This window comes from Excalfactoria chinensis, chromosome Z (genome assembly GCF_039878825.1).
Source record: "Excalfactoria chinensis isolate bCotChi1 chromosome Z, bCotChi1.hap2, whole genome shotgun sequence".
In the NCBI taxonomy this organism is placed as follows: Eukaryota; Metazoa; Chordata; class Aves; order Galliformes; family Phasianidae; genus Excalfactoria; species Excalfactoria chinensis.
Window position 1 is genome coordinate 18847495 of NC_092857.1, and position 22178 is coordinate 18869672.

Below are 22178 nucleotides of genomic sequence, written 5' to 3' on the forward strand. Positions count from 1 at the left end.
TTGGAAATCTTAACAAAACTTACAGAAAAGATTTTAAGCAGTGTGGCTTTCAAACAGCTTTTTGTTCACTCATCACTGTTTTCTGCTCCTAGAATTCTTTCATTGTCCCATTCTGCTAGTAGATTGTATCTAAGCCAACTTTCAGTATGTGACCAGCAATCATTTTTACTTATTCCCCCTACTGTTTTAACCCTCTTCTTCCTGCCTCTCAGCATGCTGGGATTCAATTAAATTCCATGGTTTTTTTCACCTGATAATAAGTGATCATGTGTTTCTTTTCTAGGCCGAATTCATCAAGCTATGGTAACATCTCTGAATGAAGATAATGAAAGTGTAACTGTTGAGTGGATTGAAAATGGAGATACTAAGGGCAAAGAGGTAAACTTAATTATTTTAGAACCTTGCTGTTTTAAAAAAATGTGTAGTCTCCTTGAGTGTTGCTTTGGAATTTGCAGTGGAAAGGAAAATAAAATACAAAACTTCATATATTCAATCATGCTTTGGCTACGGACTGTTTTGAATGGGAGCTTTTGGGCAAACATCGTCTTCTGTTGTATTAAATTTCACTTCCTGATCTTAGTATCATAGCTTTCAAGTAGTTCTGTTTATTGATTTTGAATCCAGCTACAAAGGCTGACACTGTTAACCCCTTTTTGCAAGTGGAAAAATCAGATATTTTAGATAAGGAGAATGACTTGCAGCTCAGACAGGAAAATAGTGGGACAAGTAGATTAGAATTGTATTTGCTTGCTTTATCGAGGGACTGAACTGCTATGTTGTTTATTTATGTAACTTATTTTTGGCAGTAATTTTTCAGACTTCTTCATGCTTTAAGAAAATACGTCTTTCTGTGTCTCAGTTGTATTTTGTTGTTTCTTTCTGGAAGTTTTGAACCTGCTTAGCCTGTTTGGAGTGAGATTTGAAGAAGCTTCTTAGAAATCAATACACTTTACCAGTTTGATGAAAACATGCAAAACAAAAAAATAGGAGAATGTGTTGTGGCTTTCTGAGCTCATCCTTCTGGACATAAAGAATCCATACAGTAATTAGATCTTTGAAGGTTCCAGCCTGGAGTAATGGCAGTCAAGAAACAAAAACTATTTAAAGCCTTCAGGAAGCTAAGTTTCAATGGATCTGAAGGTTGCTAGTTTTGAGATCTTCTCCTTGCTTCCTCTTCTAAGTTTTATGGTGTTTTGAATGAAGAACTCTCTGAAGAAAATAACAGGGTTATATATTTAATATAGTTTCAAGGCGCCTTTTATTTTTTGCATAGTTGAGATTTGTCTGTTTCTTTCACCCTGCCTGGGAAATTTCAAATATCTAAGGTATTTTTTATGCTGTAAAATACTGTACAGCATAGAATACTCTGTCAGTCTTCTTCAATAATGCCAGATACTTCTGTTTTAATTTTATCACACTATTGAATTCTGAATATTTGTTCACCATTATTAATTCATCTATTTTCTAAAAGCTGTACATTTCAACTAAGATGACAACTAACTCTTCCGATTTTTTAAACAAATTTGGACTGAAACATTTCCTGTTACAGAATTATGGATTACTGTGGGATAAAACCTGTTGTGGAGCATTTTTGTTTATTTAGGGATATATTATGGGGTATGTTGTGTTTATTCTCAAACACAACAAAAATGGACAATATGAATTTGTTCTTGAACTCAATTTTTTTTTTTTTTTAATTATTTTAAATAGATTGATTTGGAGAGCATATTTTCACTTAATCCAGATCTTGCACCTGATGAAGATATTGAACCCAGCCCAGAGACACAACCGCTACCTGCTCCATCAGCCAAAGTAAACAAAATTGTTAAGGTTGGTAAAAATCTATTCATACTGTATTACAGAACTTGTGAACTTGTTGTTATGCTTGAATAATTTGACTTCTGTCTGTGGATCTACTTGTTAAATATGTTCAATTTTTTCCTGTGCTGAAAGAGGTTTTCTGAGAACCCGTTTGGCAGTGAGAGTGTTAGGAACTAATACTTATAGCTAGATACAGCTCAAGGAGAAAACATACAAAAGGAGATTGTTTTGAAACAGTTTGTATAGTTCAAGCAGTCTCAATCCTAGGCTCTTCAGAGATGGAATTGACAGTAATCACCTCTCTGCATTGTACTGCTGATGTTATGCTGGAAGCCTAGGTGTGAGGCTTTAGTTTATGTTTTAAATTATGAGGTGACCAAATATCAGATATTTCTGTCTTTATAGGGTCGACGGACTGTGCCACCGGTTAAGAACGATGTCCCTGCCAGGGATAATAGAGGTAAATATTGTATCTTTCCATTTAAAAGAAACAAAGAATGTGGAAATATTTTAACTTGGAGCTTTTCTAAAATTCTTTGATAATTCTGTGTTTCTAATTCATTATATACTCATATGACAACAGAAGATGTGGTACATTGTTCCTAGAATTAATTCTGTGTGTATTTAGGATTGGATACTGTATGAACAATATTTATGTGCAAGCTGAAGCACAATGTAGCATCAAGAAAGTTAAGGTGAATAAAATAAAGGTGCAAAAATTTGGAGTTCATTAACTGTGCTACATTAAATGATACGTGAAAGTTTTCAAATGAAAACATCATTAGTGTGCTTCAGCTTGATTGTTTCCATAACTACAAGTAGTACACTTAAAATTCTTTCAAGTTATTGGCTCAGTTTTCTAACAGTTAATAGTGAAAAATTTGTAAAACCCACAAAAATATAACAGGAGGGTAGATGAAGTCAAGTATTTATTAGATGAGTACAGATACAACAAATTTGTAATATGGAAAGGAGATGTTATTGCCTATTTTTTTTATTTTTTTTTCATTTTCATGTCATTTTTAAGCATAACTTACTTGATCTGATGATGGTGGTCACTCTTCCAAACATTAATTTGGCATCATTAATTCAAGTTTCATTTGTTTAAACTTATTTTTCAAGTGGGCTTGCATATCTTTCCAAGACTTAAGACTCTTTTCAGGTCGACAGTAGAAACTACTTTCTTCCTACTGCCTTTTGTCTTCAGGGGTGCAAACCAAGTCAGAGTTATCATAAGGAGAAAATAGCTTTTCAGTTATTATTTTCAAGGTAATATATGGTCTAAACTTGTGACATTTAGTTGATGGGCTCTCCTCACATTTATTCAGATTGTCATTTGTAGTGAGTGCTCTTGTTTGGTATGGAAAACTCTGCAACTTGCATTTCAGTAGGTACTGTGCATCTTACTGTGTGCAGTGTATCGAAGGATTAGTTCTTTTGTTTTATAATTACACTTTTCTGGGCATACTGTCTTTTTTGGTGGAATAAATTCATGCTGTAAAGTAGATCTGTCGTATCTGGAAGTGATCTGGGAGTTTTTGTTTGTTCCTTATGAATCTGTTTACACAATTTTCTCTGTGTTTTACAATATGTTGGCTTTTGGAATGTCATCTCTAAGCTATTAATCAAAACTGTTACCTTCAATTTCATGCTCTTCTGGCAGAGCTCATTACTAGCATGTTCAAGAAACTGCCGAGATGAAGCAGAAGCACTTGAAGCACCTTTTCAACAGACAAAATATTCAACTCTACTGGAGTGGCTTGCATGCTCACTACCCACACTACATTCACTGGGAAGAGAGAACACTGTGTCTTTAGAAAGTAGCATTCTTATCACATATGGAATCAGTGCAGAAATTTAGGTAGACATGCCCCTTTCAACTAGATCTCAAAAAAGTTTATTTCTTCCGCATGTAAATTGAGCTGCACTTGGCTGCCTTTCACTTCTATCCCTTTACTCCTTCAGATACTGTTAGTTCAGTGAGGTGAGACTATTTTTAAATTTCTTAAGAATGTGAAACTTTGGGCCCATTTTCTTGCAATATAAATATTGCATCACGAAAGGACCATGTATCTCCATGTATATTCTTCATTTTATGTACGTGTTGTTGTGCTGGTTCTGTAATAGAGTATGTAATAATTTGCACAAGCAGCGTAGGTACTTCATAATTTGTTGTGTTGGTGTATTGTAGAAAAATTTTCCCATTGTGTGAGGGGGGGAAAAAAAAGCAACTGAGTAGGAATTGGAAGAAGGGTTCAGAAAAGCATGAGTGAAAATAGAGGGGAGAAAAGATGATTGAAAGATAAAGGTGAATCAAATGATCAGCTTTATATCTCTTTGATTGTGATAGAAATGAGGCAAAATAGTTACACATCACCTTCCCTAGAAGAATTAAATAAGTGCATAGATGTGGCACTAAGGGACATGGGTTAGTGGGTAATATTGGTGAATAGGTGGACTAGGTGATCTGGAAGGATTTTTTTCATCGTAATGATTCTATGATTCTGTATGTATTAGGATATTAAAAAAAATCTGCATTCTGACTGCCTTTAATAACAAACTTTCCATTTGTATGTGTACGTATATCTCACTTCCCTCCAATTCTCAGTAAACTGTACCTCAAAAGAGGTCTTGTTTATCATAATAAAATATTTCAAAATTGGATTGATATATTATTATTTAACGTCTGGATCAGCTTTGTTCTTTTCTTTTGCAGTGACTGGTTCTGCCCGTGCGCGGCCCACTCAGCTTCCTGAACAGTCATCTTCCCCACAACAGAATGGTAGTGTTTCAGATATATCTCCAGTTCAAGCTGCAAAAAAGGAATTTGGACCCCCTTGTATGTAAACCATATCTCAAGGATTCTTTTGTCCTGGACATTACATGTAGATTCTCTTGGATTATGTTGCTGTTCATATAGGACAAACAGTCTGTAGTCTTCCTTATGAAGCTTTTTCAGAGTACAGTAGCTAAACTATTGTTCAATTTTGCCACAGTTGGAATTTGTTTTTCTTTTATCTTCTGTTATCTTTTGTCTTCACATCATGAACGTGTGGGTGTTTTTAATTGTTTTTATTTTTTTATTTTTTTATTTAAAATTTTTGTGTTACATTTGCTTAGACACTTTTTTCATTCAAACCAAGAGATCACATGTACCCGTCCAAATGTTTTCTAAGGATCACTGTCCTTATTATTATTATTTTTTTAGTTACTGTCCCATTTCCATTCATTTATTCGGTAAATTTTAGGCACTGAATTGCTGCAATTATCTTGTACTAACACTGATTTAATTGAAAAGGTAGTAGATATAAATAAACATGTACTGATTAATTGATGTAATTGAAATGCAATTACTAAACTCATGCAACACACTGAAAATATTTTAAATTATATCATTTTCTCCAAGCACGTAGAAAATCTAATTGTGTAAAAGAGGTTGAAAAATTGCAAGAGAAACGTGAAAAAAGGAGGTTACAGCAGCAAGAACTTAGAGAAAAAAGAGCTCAGGTGAGTATTTTTAGCCTAGATTATACTTTTTTTTTTTTTTTTCCCATTCTTCCATAATTTTTATGAGCTGTGATAATCCTGAAATTAAATGTTTTTTTCTCCCATGTACAAATTTGATACATCTTTTTGGTGCATATTTGCACTGCTCTGATAACTTATTATTTAGACAGTTTTCCCACTCTTTTTCTTCCTACACAAATAATTGTGTGCAGTTACTTACTTTTCCATATGTTATTTCAAAATCAGATGCTAATGATACCTATGTCTGTTGACAAAAATCATCAAACTTGTGGCTTGGGATATTTGAATGTTACAATTCATCGTTCTTTATGATCTCTGATGCTTTGTTGGATAAATATTGAGGCGCAAGTTTGAACGATTAATTTTTATTTATTTAACTTCTTGAAACTTGTCTATGACTTTATTGTTTAGCTTTGCATCGTGCATGCAGCTTGGGAGCAAATTTTTTAGAAACTCGTGTGAAAGAGATGAAGTTGCTAACCCTGTGAGGAAAAAGATCTAATAAAAATTTACTTTCTGTCACAGTAGTGTAAAGGCTTCAGCAATAGTAGTAGTGTAGTACTGTTGGCAGGCTTGTATGTGCTGGTCTCTCTAAAGAGCAGTACTGATGTGCTGGTGACAGAAGTACCACCACTGAGTAAATAATTCACCTAATTTGCTTCATGCTTTAATAATGTTTCTAAGCTGAACTAAAAGGACTGATGTTGAATTTGTGTTTTCTGGTTTTCATTTGCTTAAACAAATACAAAACATAGCTATGTCTCCATATGTGAGGATCAAATGATTTTTATTTTATTACTTAAAAATTCTTTGACATGGCAGTAAACCTGAAATTTGCTTTTTTATTATTTCTGTGAAGACACTGTTCTGCTGAAGTCTTTGACTTCTGGATGAGGAAGATCTAGTTGTCTTGTTGGCCTGTCTGTATCTGTGCTTTCTGGTGCTTTCTGCTTTGTGCATTCTGTTGTGAAGTACAGTGATAATTCAGTGATAATTAGGTAACCACCGTCTTCTAGTGGGTATGATTTTTAAGCAGAGTTAGAAGAATAATTGCTTTTTTTTCTGCAATACATAATAGCCTTTTCAGAATTATAGCAGGAAATATTTAAGCTATAATACAGTTTATATAGATTTACTCTGAGTGGTTTTAAGTTTGCTGTAGTTAGGGTTAAGAACATAAAATCATAGTCAACTTCTAATTACCAGAGCATAGTTTTGTGTGGGATGTGGATCAACTGTTTCACAGATGCATAGACATCAGTTGGTTCTATTTCATCTTGTTAACCCCAGTGCAGTGCTTTCTGAAAGTGCTTCTGCTACTTCACTTATGTGTGGTGAGACATGCTAAGCTCAGTAAAGTATGTGGTCCAGAACTAGCTGAGTATGGCATCGGTAGGATGTCTTGAAACTGTAAAAATTGACAGGAAGGGGTATGTAAGGAATTCTGCACCCTTCTCAGCTTAGATGTTCTGGCTGAACTAGTCTTAGGCTCCATGCACAAGTTCTTGCATGTCTTTTTGCTGTACTACTCATGGTTCCCAGTTTAGGGATGGGAGGCTGTGTTTGTCTGGATGTAGCATACTGTGTAACCTTGGGATTGCTTTTACTTCTCAGAGCATCCAGGAATGTTTGAAGAGTTGACAGTGCATCCAAATCACTGTAGGAGTTAACTCAGGACCAGTAGTAGGATCAAACTTTATCCCACTCAGATCTGTTTGGAGCAGTCAGAGTATCTACACTGTTTTGTGAAGCATAATAACATGAATAATAGTCTACTCACTTGTTTGCTTTATTGTCTTATTTCTCAGATTAAGAAGTGTTGACTCTAAATACTAAATTAATAGAAATAGTATAACTTATTTTCTTTTATGTTCAGTAAATCAGTTACATAAGTTAATGTGTATTTTTCTTTATAATTAAATACAGAAGGTATTGAAATTTGTCAACTTTGGGAAAAAAATGTAAGAATTTCTCTTGTTTACTTCCATAGGATGTTGATGCTACAAACCCCAACTATGAAATTATGTGTATGATAAGAGATTTCAGGGGAAATCTGGATTATAGACCACTGACAACTGCTGATCCTGTTAGTATCCAGGCAATGTGGAATTGTTTTGTTCTTTTCTATTTTTTTGTGTGTGTTTTTAATATTTTCAGTATATGAATGTACTTTTGCCTGTAAACATGAAAAATAAGTAGCTCAGTCCTTATTAGTATTCTTTATAACATGTGTTTTTTTTTTTTCTAGATTTTCCTGGTATACTAAGGGATGTGCTCACAATACCCCTTAGGTTCCCAGGAAAACCTCACTGAATGTGAAGGTTTTTGATTATTTTGCATGTAACTGAAATACTTGATAATATTTGATTTTATTTTTTTTTTCAAGCTGGTGAGAGCCTTTGATTTGCATTTAAATTGCATTATCAGAGTTTTGTGATCCGTGATCAAAGTCAGAGATTGTAGTAATTTCCATGAATAGTTTATCCAACCTATTGTAGCTGGATTTGCTTGTTGTGTTGCAGTATGTACCAGGTACCCTACAGCATCATGTCACTTTCTGCAAGTAATTTGGTTGTTTTTAATGCATGGTTCTCCCTTTTAGTTTCTTGCAGATGCAATTAGCTTTTGCTGTTTGTATGACTCACAGTCATTGAAATGTCTTTTCATTTAAAAATTGGTTAATTAATTCATAAACAAAAGTAAAATAACTTATAACTGGAACTTAGATATAGTTCACTGAGAGATTCTCTCCTTTATAGATTGATGAGCACAGGATATGTGTTTGTGTGCGAAAACGACCACTCAATAGAAAAGGTATGACCTTCCAAGATTTTGCAGAATCCTTTCTCTGAAAAGCTTCTTCTGATTGTAGTGTCCTTTGTAGTTAAGAAATATAAAGTAATGAAAATGAAACTGTTACACTCAAAAAAATGTTTGAGGACCCAGACAATTCATAGATTTATCATAACCTAGATAAAGAGAGGAACAAAATAATTTAACTACCACCATTGCATGGGCTGAGAGTAGAGTCACAGAAATTGATTTTTTTAAAATTGTGGGAATACAAGAAAAGCTGTTCAGAGCAGCAGCTGTGGAGCAAGATAAACAGCAGGAGAAGCAAGGACACCTCTGGAAGGAGAAGAAGGGTCTCACAGCTCTGATTGGATATGTGCCTGCATGGACAGTTGAAAAGTGTTTTGTAGAATGCTTTGTTGACATGTAAAGGTGGTTGGGGAAGCTGTAAGGGCGGATGGGAAAGTGAGAAAACAACAACTTGTGAAGGCATATAATGGATGTGAGAACTTGTAATAAACAATTTGGGTCGTTCATATCTGAGCCCATGCCTCAAACGCTGCAAAAATTATTATTATTTTTTATTTATTTATTTTTGCATGGTCACCTATGGTGTGTTTAGTTGGTCTGGAAATTAATTCTGCTTTAATTTCTTAAGCATCTTTACATTGTATTGGGATCACCTTTCTTTTAAGTTACCCTTTCAGTTATCAATTCATCAACAAGCCACTCAGTGAAAGGCTTATTTGCCCATTTTTATATGTGCATTCTTTTTACGTTTTAATAAAACATTAAGGGAATTATTCAGGTGGTGCCTAGTGTTGATGTTCCATGATATGTTGGCCACCCAAGGGTATCCAAGACATTCTTGTAGAGCAAATGGATTACAGATGAACTGGAGATTCACATCTGCTGTAATTACAGCTCAGGTCTGAGCAAATGTTCTAAGGTATATGAAATGTTATTGAACACCTGGTTTTAAGTACTGTAATTAATCTATAGCAATGTATTTATAGTTACATATGTAGAGTATTACAACTTACTTCTTACTTCTGGCTCATTAGGCTGTAGTCAAAATTCCCAAAACTGTTCAGAATTTCAGTTAAATCCCAGTGTTCCCATCAAGTTCTTCACTGTCAGTGGGAAATTAAGAATCACAGAAGTTTCTGGATTGGAACTCATCTAAATTCAGCAGTAATTTAAGCACATTTTCATCTTGAAAGATATTTCGTTCTTTCTCTTTTAACTGAAGGATTCAAAGAGCACCACTCTCAATTTAAAACAATGTGGCATGTATTTAGTGTTTTTGTACTGTCAGAACTGAACTTGGAGGATTATCTGGAGCCATCGCTTCCAGAGGCATAGAGGAAAACTATCTAGCAAAGTAAAAATGTATTCTGATGTCAGCATACAGTTTGTATTCATTTTTTTTTTCTTTTATTGATCTGAAAAGAGTTAATCATCCTAAAAACTGTTTAGTTAAAACTATTTTTCATAAGGTATATAATAAAGATATTCAATGCACAACACCACCTTTCATCTGCACAGAGGTTGCACAAAATGAATTTATAGTAAATTTCAGCAGGTCATTATGAGGAGCAAGTTAGGATTCAGAAGTTGGACTGGAAATGGTATAAGTTGCGTAACTTAGGTATAAGTGATTACATGCTATTAAGAAAACATTGCTGAGGAGATTTTTGGAAGATGGGCAGCAAAGTGAAAGGGGAGTTGCCATTAAAGTTATTTTATATTTTTTAAGAATAAGCATTTTTTGTGTGTTTTTTGTTTTAAAAAAAGAAAGGCATTAATGAGATAATTATGCAAAGGAGGAGCCAGAGAAGTAATCCAGTGCTCCTGTGGTACAATCTGCTGAAAACATGTATTCTGTTCTTGAGAGTTCTTAAGAAACAGTTTTTCTTATGCCATGTTTTTAAATAGAACAGTAAGAAAAAAAAACAAAGATATTTGAGTACAATCCACTGAAGAGAGGGGAAAAAAAAAAAGTTTGTATTCTTGTTTAATTAAGTACATGTCAAAGATGCTACTTTTCCCTTGCAATGTTCTATATTTTAAAATTCTGCAAGGTGTTCAAATGGGGTCTGCCAGTCACTCTGTTAGCCTCACACAGGCAGAACTATCACTGTAGTCTTCAGGTATTCACAGTGCAAATCATCTTATGAATTGACTTTGCAGGAAGCAAGTCTTCAGGTTGATAATTTATTTTAGTGAGGTGTATTTGCAATTGAGAAATGTATTGTGGGTTTCATAGACAGTATTCCAAATTTTCATCACCAAGGAATACAGGTAGTTAGAGCTGGGAGGAGGTAAATGTCTAATTGCAAACAATTCTTGAGGAAGTAATGGCTTTTGACTGCTCTAGTGGGTAAACTGCTTCTGTAAATAATTGACCTTCATATATTTGTTTTTACTGGTGTTCTTTATTTCTTGTCTGTGATTTCTGCAGAGTAATTGTGTTTTATGTTATTGCAATGCAGATGAAATTTTGATTTTATTATAACTTAAGTACGTTCCTGTATTGGTGTGAAATATCACAAAGTGGCAACCATTGTACTGTTTGTTAACTGATGTACAATGTGTTAACTGATGAAAAGATTTCAATCTGATTGTGTAAAGCTACATCTAATTTTTGAACTATGTGCCTTAAGAAATTTTATGTAGAATTGCAAGTAGGACACAGTAGTGATCCTGACTGTGTATGAAGGATCTTGATTTTTGTGGATATCACGGACCACTGGGTTCTTTGTATTTTGCTGACTCTTACTTCCTACAACAATTAGACATAAGTTGAAGTGCTGCTTAGTAATTACAACTTGGGAACTCGCTATTGAAGTTGCACTTAAATGGCTTTTGTTCATTCGCAGTGATAGAAAGCATCATTAGCATTTTTGGTTTCTGGTTACAAGATAATTTACTGTAACATGCTTTTTAATATGTTCAATACATTTACTTACTGTTAACATTTGGATTTAGGGAAAATGAAATGGCAAAATGTAAAAATAAAGGTGGTGCTTCCAAAGATGCTAATTTCTTTTCTGTATGTTGGACAGTCCAATTAGTAGCTGCGGTGTCTGGCTTCTCCAGAGAAGTTACTTATAAAAACTCACAGCATATGGCAGTAAATCACAGAAGAGTAAATAAGGCTTGGTGAAAGAACACAAATTTGTGGAAAACATTATTATAGAGTACATTACAAACTATAACTGATGCTTTTTATTTTTGTTATCAACTTTGTAACACTTCTTATGAATTTCTCTCTACTGGTAGGATGATTAGATTTCCAAAATGAAACCTTACTTAGCAGGTTGCTATCTAGTTAACATTCATTTGCACTGTTGTAACTTAGAATAGCTGTGTTATCTGAGATTTATAATGAGACTGTAAACACTGTGGGTGAAAAAAATGTTGGTAGTTAAAAATTTGCTTTTCACTTATTTTGTAGAAACTTTAATGAAAGACCTTGATGTAATAACAATTCCTAGTAAAGATGTTGTGATGGTACATGAGCCAAAACAAAAGGTGGATTTAACAAGGTACCTAGAAAACCAAACTTTTCGTTTTGACTATGCCTTTGACGAAACGGCTCCAAATGAAATGGTTTACAGGTATGTCTGTATGCTTCTTTTGTGAATCCTTTTTTTTCATTTATTTACTATGTTAGTTACTGTGGGCTTACTTTAGCCTTTGACCCCTATTTTCTTTATTCCAACTTCTGTTCTTTTACCTATGTACTTTAGAATATAGTTCTTCTTGTGCTGAAGTTTTCATCTCCAATGTCATCTCTGTTTCTTTTGACCTTGCTTCTGCTCTCAGTCCTTCTCCAAGCCCTACCATGCAAAACTCTATTCTATATTGCCTGCCTTTTCAGCCAGTGAATGTTTTGAACAGCTTCATTGCTATCCATCTGTCAAAGCACTGTTTTCTTATTAATTGGTATGTGTGCTGCACCTGAGACACGAGTCATTGCTACAAGAACTTGGAACAGAAGTGCAGCACCAGCCCCACATAGCTTCTGTTATCATACATAGAATGTATGATAATTAACTTACAGAACAAATCAGATGAGGGTGAAGAAGAAAAAAGGGGGGGGACGCTGCTAGATTTTTTTATACTGCTGAGAATTCTGAGCTGGTTTGTCTGTTGGAAGAAATTCTATGGGAGTTAATTCCTCTTGATGAAAATGTCATAGCTTTATGATTTAAAAACAACAGCAACAAAGACAAATGTGTATGCAGCCCCAAGGTATTTGGATCTCCTTTTTTCATATGGTCCTCTGTTTTAGTTCCCCAGTTGGCACAGAACAATGCACAGAACGCTTTGAAAAACCTTATCAGAAGTTGCTATTTGCATTGTACCATTTAGTTAATGGATTAGCTAAAGTAGTAAGCAAGATTTGTTGGTGTAGTAGGTCCTAATTTTGGTATGCAGTTTAAATATTGTGAAGCATTTGTGAGGAATATTGATATTAAAAGGCATTTGTGAAGGTAACTTTCTGAATGTTTGGAGAGTGCTTCACATTACCTTAAGGAGAAGTTTTAGTGCTTATTTTTAATCCAACAGCTAGGAAGTGAAAGTTAGAATGATATCCTGGTGGAAGGGAGAAAATGCATAGCAGAAGCTGTGTTGAAAATGAAAATTTGTCTTATTTTTGATAGGAGGAGAAGGATAGAAAAAGGCAAGCCTCTTTGGAATATTAGTTTTAAAACTTACATTAGTGTAGCATTAGCACAGTGTGGAGACTTCTTTAATTTCCATACTTATTGTTATTTGCCATGTATCTTTGTGAGATTTCAGTTCTGAAAGACATTTTTGGCGTATAACATCACTGTATTTTTGTTTGCAGTTTCTTCTGGGTAGTTTTCATTAGTTATGTGATAATGTTACTTTGAGAAAATATTGGAAAGTGTTTGTATTAATAGTATAATGGTAAATCTCTGGCCTAGGCTGTAGGACAGGCTTTTTTCTTCTCCTTCAGATGGCATGGTGTTGATTATTACTTGAAGAATAGTTTGCTTCTAGGTCTCTATCATAATTTAAGAGCAAGATATCATAGTGCCCTTCCACAGTGGGGAGGAAAAGTAATGTGATTACTCCAGTTTTCTTTGGTGTGCTAAAATTACTTTGTTTCTTCACTGAAAAGCATTTTTCAGTTTGTCAGGGAGAAATCTGCTACTCTTTTTTTAGTATTTTTGTGTAAGCTGTATTTGAAGAGTTTTTGACGTCTTAAGCCACAAAACTGAATTTTTTCCTGAGGGGTTAAAGAGGGTTAACATTATTGTAGAATAAATAGGAGATGCTCTTGAGCTTTTATATTAAGGGTATTTTAATGTGTTAGAAGTCTGTTAGCCTCTTTAGTTAAGGAATTAATTTGAAAATATTATTTGGCCCCTCAAGGTGCAGAACCAGTTTGTCACTTCTTGCCTTAATGTTTATGTTGTCCCTGTGGTAGTGGAATCTTAAAATATTTCTGTTTCTTATGTACTCATTTTTGTTTTTTGTTTTTTTTGTTTTTTGCAATCTAGGTTTACAGCTCGACCATTAGTAGAGACCATATTTGAAAGGGGAATGGCCACTTGTTTTGCATATGGGCAAACAGGCAGTGGAAAAACCCATGTAAGTATTTCTTCTATGTATCAGCAATAATTTTTTTTTTTATGTACAGTGCATTGCACTGAATTCTGTGAATAACAGAGATATGTTACAGTTCTGTGATTGTGATCGTGATTATTTTGGTGTTTGATTTTTCTTATTTTTTATTTAATATAGACTATGGGCGGTGACTTTTCAGGAAAGAACCAAGATTGTTCAAAAGGAATATATGCACTTGCAGGTGAGACTTCATGGTCTGTTGGCTTTTCAAAAGCAAGTTGAAATCATTGTGTTGTCTTATATTTTCTACAGTCTTTTGTACAAACATTAGGATCTGTTTATTTGGTATTTCAGTGAGGGTTTGGTAATATTGGAACTTGTTCCTAGATCTGTAGTATTCACATGGTCAGATAAATTTATAAATAGTGTACTTTGAAAATAAAATAAAGATTATGTTTGAGTTTACTACTGGGGCCTTCAGCATTTTCCATTGCAATCTGGCAGTATAAACAGGAGTGACTTAAACTTGGTTAACTTATCCTATGTTCTTTATTCTCAAATTATGAGAAATGCTGGCTATAATGAGTATCAAATGAAAATGCGTAACTAAATTTTGGTTTATTTTGGAAATATATTTGCAGCTCGAGATGTCTTTTTAATGCTAAAGAAACCAAACTATAAGAAGTTAGAACTTCAAGTATATGCAACGTTTTTTGAGATCTACAGTGGTAAGGTAAGGAAGTACCTTTTCAGAGCAAGATTGTGAGATTGTTACGTAATTTGGGGATTTTACTTTCTAAATGCTTTATTTCAAATAATTATTTATACTTCTCTTCCAAACATTTTGCTGTAGAGTTTGAAACCATTCCCTTTTAAATTAATTCCTCTCCCACTGTTCTATTTTTCTCCCCCTTTCCACAAGGTTTTTGACTTGCTGAACAGGAAGACAAAATTAAGGGTCTTAGAAGATGGTAAACAGCAAGTCCAGGTGGTGGGATTACAGGAACGCGAAGTCAAATGTGTTGAAGATGTTCTCAAGCTTATTGAAATAGGAAACAGCTGCAGGTATCTTTCATAGCTTCCACCAATTTTTCATTGTAAATTAATGAATTAGAACAGCTCATGTTATTTTCTGTCTTTGCCAAGTGATGGCTTTTTGATAAGCAGTGGGTTTTCTGAAGATATTGTATTGGCTGCAAGGAGTAAGTCTACCTGCCTTTTATGTAAAGATAGAGTTTCCCTGCCTCTTAGAGACACAGAAGAACAGACTTTTGTACAGTATATGAACTGCTTGCATTTATGTAACCAACTGACTGACTTAAATTCACATTGTTTGACATCTGGAATGCTGCCAGATTCTTCAGTTTTAAAAAACCTTTATATGTGGTGACAGAGGTTAAGCATAAAATTTTATTCTTTGTTAAAATGTAACTTCCTATTTTTTAAAGTCAGTCTTTCGCATGGACTGCTGCTTGATCAGATAACAAATGCCATCGGCAGTTGTACATGCGCGCTCTCTTGTTGGCTGGAATAAATAACGCATTTATTCTTGCTTTTAACATGACAGTAAAATACTAAAAATCTTCAGTTTCTGTTTAAAGCCAGAGAGAGAGCTGTAACTACCGTGTACTCCATATTATTAGGATTATATCTCTAGTGTCTATCAGCATGTTAGGTATGTTGCCAGTGTAGGTAAGAAGAAACAGGACTCTGCATTGAAAGCATGTAGGTTATTCTTAAAGTAACACCTCTTATTTATTTCCATGGAAACTACATCAGATAAGGAGTGCCCAATAAGTGCTACTTGATAGAGTTTTCCAGCATAATCACCACCACTAGTTTTGCATTTTTTACCAGTAGTGAACAAGAGCCTACAGGATGCACTCAAAAATCTTCATGGCCATTTGGAACGTGGCTTGTCTTTCACATTGCTGTTGCTGCTGCTGAAATATGCTACCCACCATCTCATTGTGCTCGCATCCACTGTCTGAACTCCAGCAATGTTCAGCAAGAGTCAGTGCATGTCAGCTTTTTTTTCTCACACAGAGGAATTTGATGATGCACGTTTACTTCATCTGCACTTCCGTGTTGTATGGCATTTTGTCAGACTGCCCCTGTGCTGCTGTCTGTCACATGGCAACAAAATCTAATGGAATAATGGTGGAAGGTTCAGCCTCTACTGCTGTACCTGTGACATCCATTCCGATGTTATGGGCCAACAAAATAAAACAGGAGGCATTACTTTCAGAACAGCCCTCATACATGTATTACGTATATGATTAACATGTATGGTCCTTCACATCTTTGTATGTTCCCCTCTTCTCTCCTTTTATTCAAAGAACATCTGGTCAGACATCTGCAAATGCACACTCATCTCGAAGCCATGCAGTGTTTCAGATTATTCTCCGAAGGAAAGGGAAATTGCATGGAAAATTTTCCTTGATAGATTTGGCTGGAAATGAAAGAGGAGCTGATACTTCCAGTGCAGACAGACAGACGCGTCTGGAAGGAGCTGAAATTAACAAGAGCCTTTTAGCACTCAAGGTAACTGAAATGTTTCCATTGCATTTGAGTGGGTGGGAGCTTTCTACTTAAAATAGCAGTGACCATTAAAACAAGTGTTTTTTCAGGCTTTGCTTGATACATTGTCTACTAGTGTGACAGGTAAAATAATGCAGTGATTGTTTTTCCTCTGAATGCCTGGACTGGCTGTTTACCTGAGCTGTGTCCATTCTATAAAATTCTGCTGATGAGTTGTGGTGTTTTTTTTTGTTTGTTTGTTCTTTTAATTTTTTGTTAAAGGCAACTTTCCATTCTGTCTGTTCTGTTCTATATCGTGGTAGTACTAGACTGAATCCCCTTCAAACTTCTTATATGAGGAGTAATTTATTAGCAGATGTTTGAACTCTGAGTGCACAGAAATGATGATTAGGTTATCAGAGTGGTGGCTTGCACTGTTTTACTTAGTTGCTGCTGTATCTTCCATAGTAATTTCTTAATATCTGCTTCTACACCATATTTCTCACTAGAACTCTCCAGCAAGTTGCAGATATTTGTTTAGCCTCATACCCTTATAAGCAAGAGAGAAAACTTACCTTTTTCCACATGAAAAATATTTTAAAGCAGAAAATAATAAATGTTTTGAAGTACCTTCTAAGTTTGACTAGCTCAGTATCACTAGCTCAGTTACATTTGCTATGCATGTGGCCTGTGGAAGCTTTCATGCTGGGCTGTGCTGTTTTCATCTGACCTGTAAAGAAAGTCAACAGCAGAGTCAGAATCATGGCTATCACTTTTAATTGAGAAGAGTTAATCATCCAGACTTCTGCTGGTGGAGGCTCTAGGTCATTTGGGCTTTTATAGCTGTAGTCGGATATGGTTGTTAGCCTGGAGGCTTAACAGCAAGACTGAATTTGTTGTTGTTGGATACAGTATGTATAGAAGTTTTGGATGAGATTTGTGAAATTATTTAGGTTCCTAGGTTTGTTTTAGGTTTCTGCCTCTCTACTGAACTTGCAGAGGGGTAAAAATTGTAACAATCCTTGAATCAAAACGTTAATGGTAAACTTTAATGATATCTTAGAGAACAGCAAATTACTATGACATGTATTATCTGATGTTTTTTGAATTGCATTTTTATTATGTGTTTTTCTTAGCATAGGTTCAATAAATGCAAACCTCTTTGTTTTTTCAGGAGTGCATTAGAGCCTTAGGCCGAAATAAACCTCATACGCCATTCAGAGCAAGTAAACTTACTCAGGTGCTAAGAGATTCATTCATTGGAGAAAACTCCCGTACCTGTATGGTAAGTTCGTTTAGTTAACTGTATTTATTAACAATTGCATAGAGCAAAGCTAGTAATACAGGATATTGTGTTTTGAACTGGTTGTTTGCTGCTGGCAATCTGTTGCATGTAAGCTTATAAGCCTAAGAAATCCAGAAAATAAACTATTATATATAGAAGAACTCTTTCAGCAGAGGTATTTCAGGTAACTTGTTCCCCCCTCTTATTGCCTGTTCTGCTTTTCTAGCTAAGGACCTAGATTGGTGTTGGTGGTGGTGTTTTTATTTAATAATGTCTTAGTTGTTTAAGAGTATTGTTTGTTGAATCAGACTGTTGAAAAAGTGATGTGATGAGTTACGGTCTTTAAATGATGGAAGTAAATTTAGAGTTGGTGTCACAGGCATGAGACAACGCTCTAGGCTGTTGGAGGTGGGGATAGTTGGGCTATATGGGATGAGTTGTTGTGTACTGTGTGTATATTTGTGTTGGACTTAAAAACAGAATTCTGTCAGGGAGTACAAAGGACAGATGAAGGCATTAATTTTCAGTGGTTTTATTTGTGCCTCTGTAACATTCTACCCTGATGGAAATGCAAGTTTTCTGCAACAAACAGTGGCTATTAGGCTTGTTTGTGATGGCCACTTTTCAGACTCTGGAATCACTCTGTAGGCCACAGATGTCTGCAGACTATTGCATGAAAACCATAGTGTTAGTGCAGCCTTGTCTTCTCTTTAGTTTTTTTGGTATGGCCTGAAAATGGTGATAAAATAACATTTTTTATTTATCTTCTACTCTCCTTCAGTTTTCTAATGAAAATATGGGTTTATTTTCTTTCCTCTGAGACATGACTTCACAAATCCTATTTAGAATCAGAAAAGAAAAGCAAAACAACGCATTGCTAGCTAATGTATCTACAGTACGGAACTAATAGTTGGAAACTATTTTCTGTACAAAGAAAGATTAACAGTTGTGGGTATTTCATGAAGTGCTCACCAACACCCTTAACATTTCTAGAAGTGTTTACAAGATGTCTTCTTTTTACTGTAGCCTTTTTATTTACTCTGCTTTTGTTAAAGGTGCCACAACTCTTTTTTTTTCTTTTTTTTTCCCCTGTTTAAATACACAACAGTCAACAACCATAAAGAATAATCCAAGATCTAAGAGTTTTAAACATCTGATATACCCGATACAGATTACAGATCATATTCCTTTATTTTATGTTCAATACATTCTGCATTAAGTAAAAGACTCTCCCATGAAAGTGGGTGGAAATATGAGTGAATTGTTTTTATCATTCATACAACTACAGTTGTATCTCAGACTATCAGAAATATAATGTCAGCATAAGTATTTTGCCTTGAATATTATTAATTACTGCAGTTACACCTTGGATATTGTATTATTGTCACAAGGTAGCTACACAGAATAGTCCTTTTAGCCAGTTCTGCATCCTGGATGTGCTGCGGTCATTGCTGAAGATTCAGGCCCCACAGTCCTCCAGGCTGGGAGCAGGAACTTGGGTACTTCAGTGTCCCATAAGGGACGTTGATTCCTCTTTGATGGCTTATAAGCAGTGTAGATTGAAGGTGGGAAGAATCGTGTTTCCTGATCTTAAATATATTCCTGTCTATATATAGATTCTATCCTCCTTGACCGGATTTATGAATGAGGAAATGAGTGGTGGAGGGGTCAGAACCATCCTGTCCTTCCTAGACTAGGTTTGTTGGGGCATAAGAACATGTGATTTAGTGAACGTTTCTGTTCAACAGACTGAGTCTTAAGCCTGAAAGCTGTATCAGCACTTGCAGTCTCACTTGGCCTATAGCAGCTGTTCATTATGTGCTTGAAGAATTGGAGCAGTTTCTTGGCATTGCAGTAGTTGCTGTGTGTGGAGTACTCTGAACATTAAACTGATGGAAGTGATGCATGCACCTTTCTCATGAAATGGTTTGGGAAGGATTTTAGGAGCTTAGGGTTTTTGTTAATTAGTACCTATGATACTTTACTGTGTTTATCAGCATTAGAGACTTAAACTTAGTGTATATATTAGCTCTTTAGACTTTCTAACTTCCTCCCACTGCATAACTTTCCTTTCTCCCCAGCAGGACAAATTTCTCTCAGGAATTATTTGCACAGTAATGTCAACAGCAGGATAAAACAGAAAACCAGGATTATCTATTCTTCACCAGTTTTAGTCTCACAATGTTGTGCTGCCAGAAAAAAATTTAGCATGTAGGATCATAGAGGTATTTATCCCTGTTAGTGCCTTTATGGCTATCCTGAAAGGAGCAGAAATGAAAAAATCAGAATGCTGAGAAAAGCTAGGGCAAATAGTAATGCCACTATTGGCTGATTGTTATATTTGCTGAGTGCTGAAAAGAAGGTGAGAGATTCTAGGTATTTTATTTAACCAGAAAAGGAAAATCGTAGAGGTTCCAGATATATTTGATATGTTAGATAGCAAGTATTATCTACAGATAATTTTCAGTTCAGAAAAAGAAAATGCCTAAGGAAGATACTTAAAGATATTAAACTTGTGTTTAAGTACTGTTGTGAACCACAGCAAAAACATCACCCAAATCAGTATACAGTGTGTTTGTATGGAGAACAGTCTACGAAAATGGATACTTTAAGGAGAAAAAGAAGAAAAGAAAGAACCCAACAACAAACAATACAACAAAAACAAAATGGTAATGGTATGGTGGATACAATAGACATACTTTTTACTGAATGGTATATTTCTCTTTTTGAGAAGTTTTACTTTTTCAGTTAGAGTTTTGCATTTAGAAGTTATGTAGAGGCTGCCAGATGAGGGACATTGAAGTTTACATGGATTCTCAATGTGTCAGGTTACAGTTATACAAAAGCTGACCTGATGGTTTAACTTTATGTATCTGTTCTTGTGATGTCATTGTATTAAGGTGGCAGTACACAGTAGATGTTCGTTCTTGTAGAGGAACTTGCATGAAACTGGGGATTTAAGGGGGAAAAGTTTATTTACATTCATCTACCCTTTCATCTGTACAAAAGAACCTATTAACATTTGGCACGTTTTCTGCAGATTGCTACAATTTCTCCAGGAATGGCATCATGTGAAAACACTCTGAATACTTTGAGATACGCAAATAGGTATGGAAGATGTTAATTCTTGCAGATATATGGTTTTTGAATACTGAAGTTCGGAATACTGTTGTTCCATGATGTAGAATTGTTTTAGCTCCTTGAATATTTTGGAGTGTTTACATTTGATAGTAAGATTAAAAATAATGTTTCAGGCTCACATTTGATTCAGTTAGTCGCTTTTCTTAGCCATAACAGAAGAACCAGTAGAAACTGGGTTTAAGCAATTTTCCAGAGATAAGTATAGCATGGAATGCAAGGAGTGTAGAAGATGCTGCAGTTGTTGACCCTTTTATGAAGACATCTCCTCTTGCTTTAGGGGGTTGCTGTGTACTTGTTATTCGTAATGATTCTTGTGAGTGCTGGCAAGGATATGTTTCTATACCATGTTTTTTCATCCCCTTGAAATTTTGAGGTGTTACCAGCCTATTTGGTGTATCTGTCAGCTAGATTATTCATTTAGAAATTCCACTTTTGCTCATCATATCTTGTACTTCTGAACTGTAGGCAAATGTCTGAGATACATGGGGAAGGAGCTGGTTAATCCAACAGTGATTATACCATCATTGTAGAGTAATTATCATCTCCAGAGACTCTCAGCACCTCTGGATTTGCTGCTGCTGCTCTTTGAAAACATTAGTTTCTCCTCAGTAATTTTAGAAGAAGCCTTTCCCAGCTGCTGTTCTCTTTATTTACTTGTATCTCGTGTGTGCTGCATTTGGATCTACTACAGTTTTCCAGCAAGACCCAGAGATTGCAGAGAACAAAGGAGGCAAGCTACAAATGGGCTATTAGAAATCCTATTCATTTTTCCAGAATAGGCTGCCACCTAGTGGCCTGGAATTAGCTTTTCTTGCCTGAATGGAAAGAAGAACAGAACAATGTCTGCATCTTCTTGTGCAGCCCTGGCTGGCCACCAATGAGCTAAGAGAGGGCTGGAGAAGCTTACCACTGCCTCCTTTTTTTTATCTGAGTTAGTGCCTGGAGCAAGGGAATTAGTAGCAAATCTGTCTGGCTCATATTCGTCTGTTTGATTTCATTCCTTGTGAAGTCTCTTGCAGTAACGTAAAGGGGAAAATTTCATGTTTATCAAGACTCATTGGATTTTTCTGTCCCATAAAACGTATGCATTGTTGAATTGATACCAGAGGGTGAAAAAAAAAAGCACTATGAAAACACTTAGACACCAATTTCTTATATATGCAGTAATTGCAGTGAAACTTTTTCTTCCTCTTGGTGTCACATTTATATGTTGATAGGGGGTAAATGTTCACCACTGTAAATTTGCCTCATGTTTTCTGTTCTTTTTAAGCTTTTTTTTTTCTTCTAGCAGCATATCATTTTCATAACACAAGTAACTTGTAAGTGCTGAATGCCACTGAGTGTGCAGTGTAAAACAGTGAGCAGGACGGAAAGTGTTGTAGTTGGTTTGGTACTTTACTTTAAATGGAGCAATTTGATAGAATCTTGAGTGCTGAGCAGATTTTATTAACACAGACTGAAATCCAGCATTACTCTTTTGAAA

The 22178-nt window shown here is 35.2% G+C and overlaps 1 protein-coding gene across 4 annotated transcripts in view; it reads left to right on the plus strand.

Moving 5' to 3' along the window:
- The window catches only part of KIF2A (kinesin family member 2A), a 53029-nt gene that overhangs the window by 20849 nt on the left and 10002 nt on the right, over positions 1 to 22178 (plus strand). For 2 of the 4 annotated variants that reach the window (XM_072359853.1, XM_072359852.1), the window contains exons 2-16: positions 284 to 378; positions 1711 to 1830; positions 2227 to 2281; positions 4538 to 4660; positions 5228 to 5328; positions 7340 to 7435; positions 8109 to 8163; positions 11603 to 11765; positions 13683 to 13773; positions 13927 to 13990; positions 14391 to 14482; positions 14672 to 14814; positions 16089 to 16293; positions 17444 to 17554; positions 20595 to 20662. In XM_072359853.1, the coding sequence (XP_072215954.1) occupies positions 284 to 378; positions 1711 to 1830; positions 2227 to 2281; positions 4538 to 4660; positions 5228 to 5328; positions 7340 to 7435; positions 8109 to 8163; positions 11603 to 11765; positions 13683 to 13773; positions 13927 to 13990; positions 14391 to 14482; positions 14672 to 14814; positions 16089 to 16293; positions 17444 to 17554; positions 20595 to 20662 (1582 nt within the window). The remainder of the gene's footprint in view (positions 1 to 283; positions 379 to 1710; positions 1831 to 2226; positions 2282 to 4537; positions 4661 to 5227; positions 5329 to 7339; positions 7436 to 8108; positions 8164 to 11602; positions 11766 to 13682; positions 13774 to 13926; positions 13991 to 14390; positions 14483 to 14671; positions 14815 to 16088; positions 16294 to 17443; positions 17555 to 20594; positions 20663 to 22178) is intronic. The other 2 variants (XM_072359851.1, XM_072359855.1) reach the window with 1 other exon arrangement.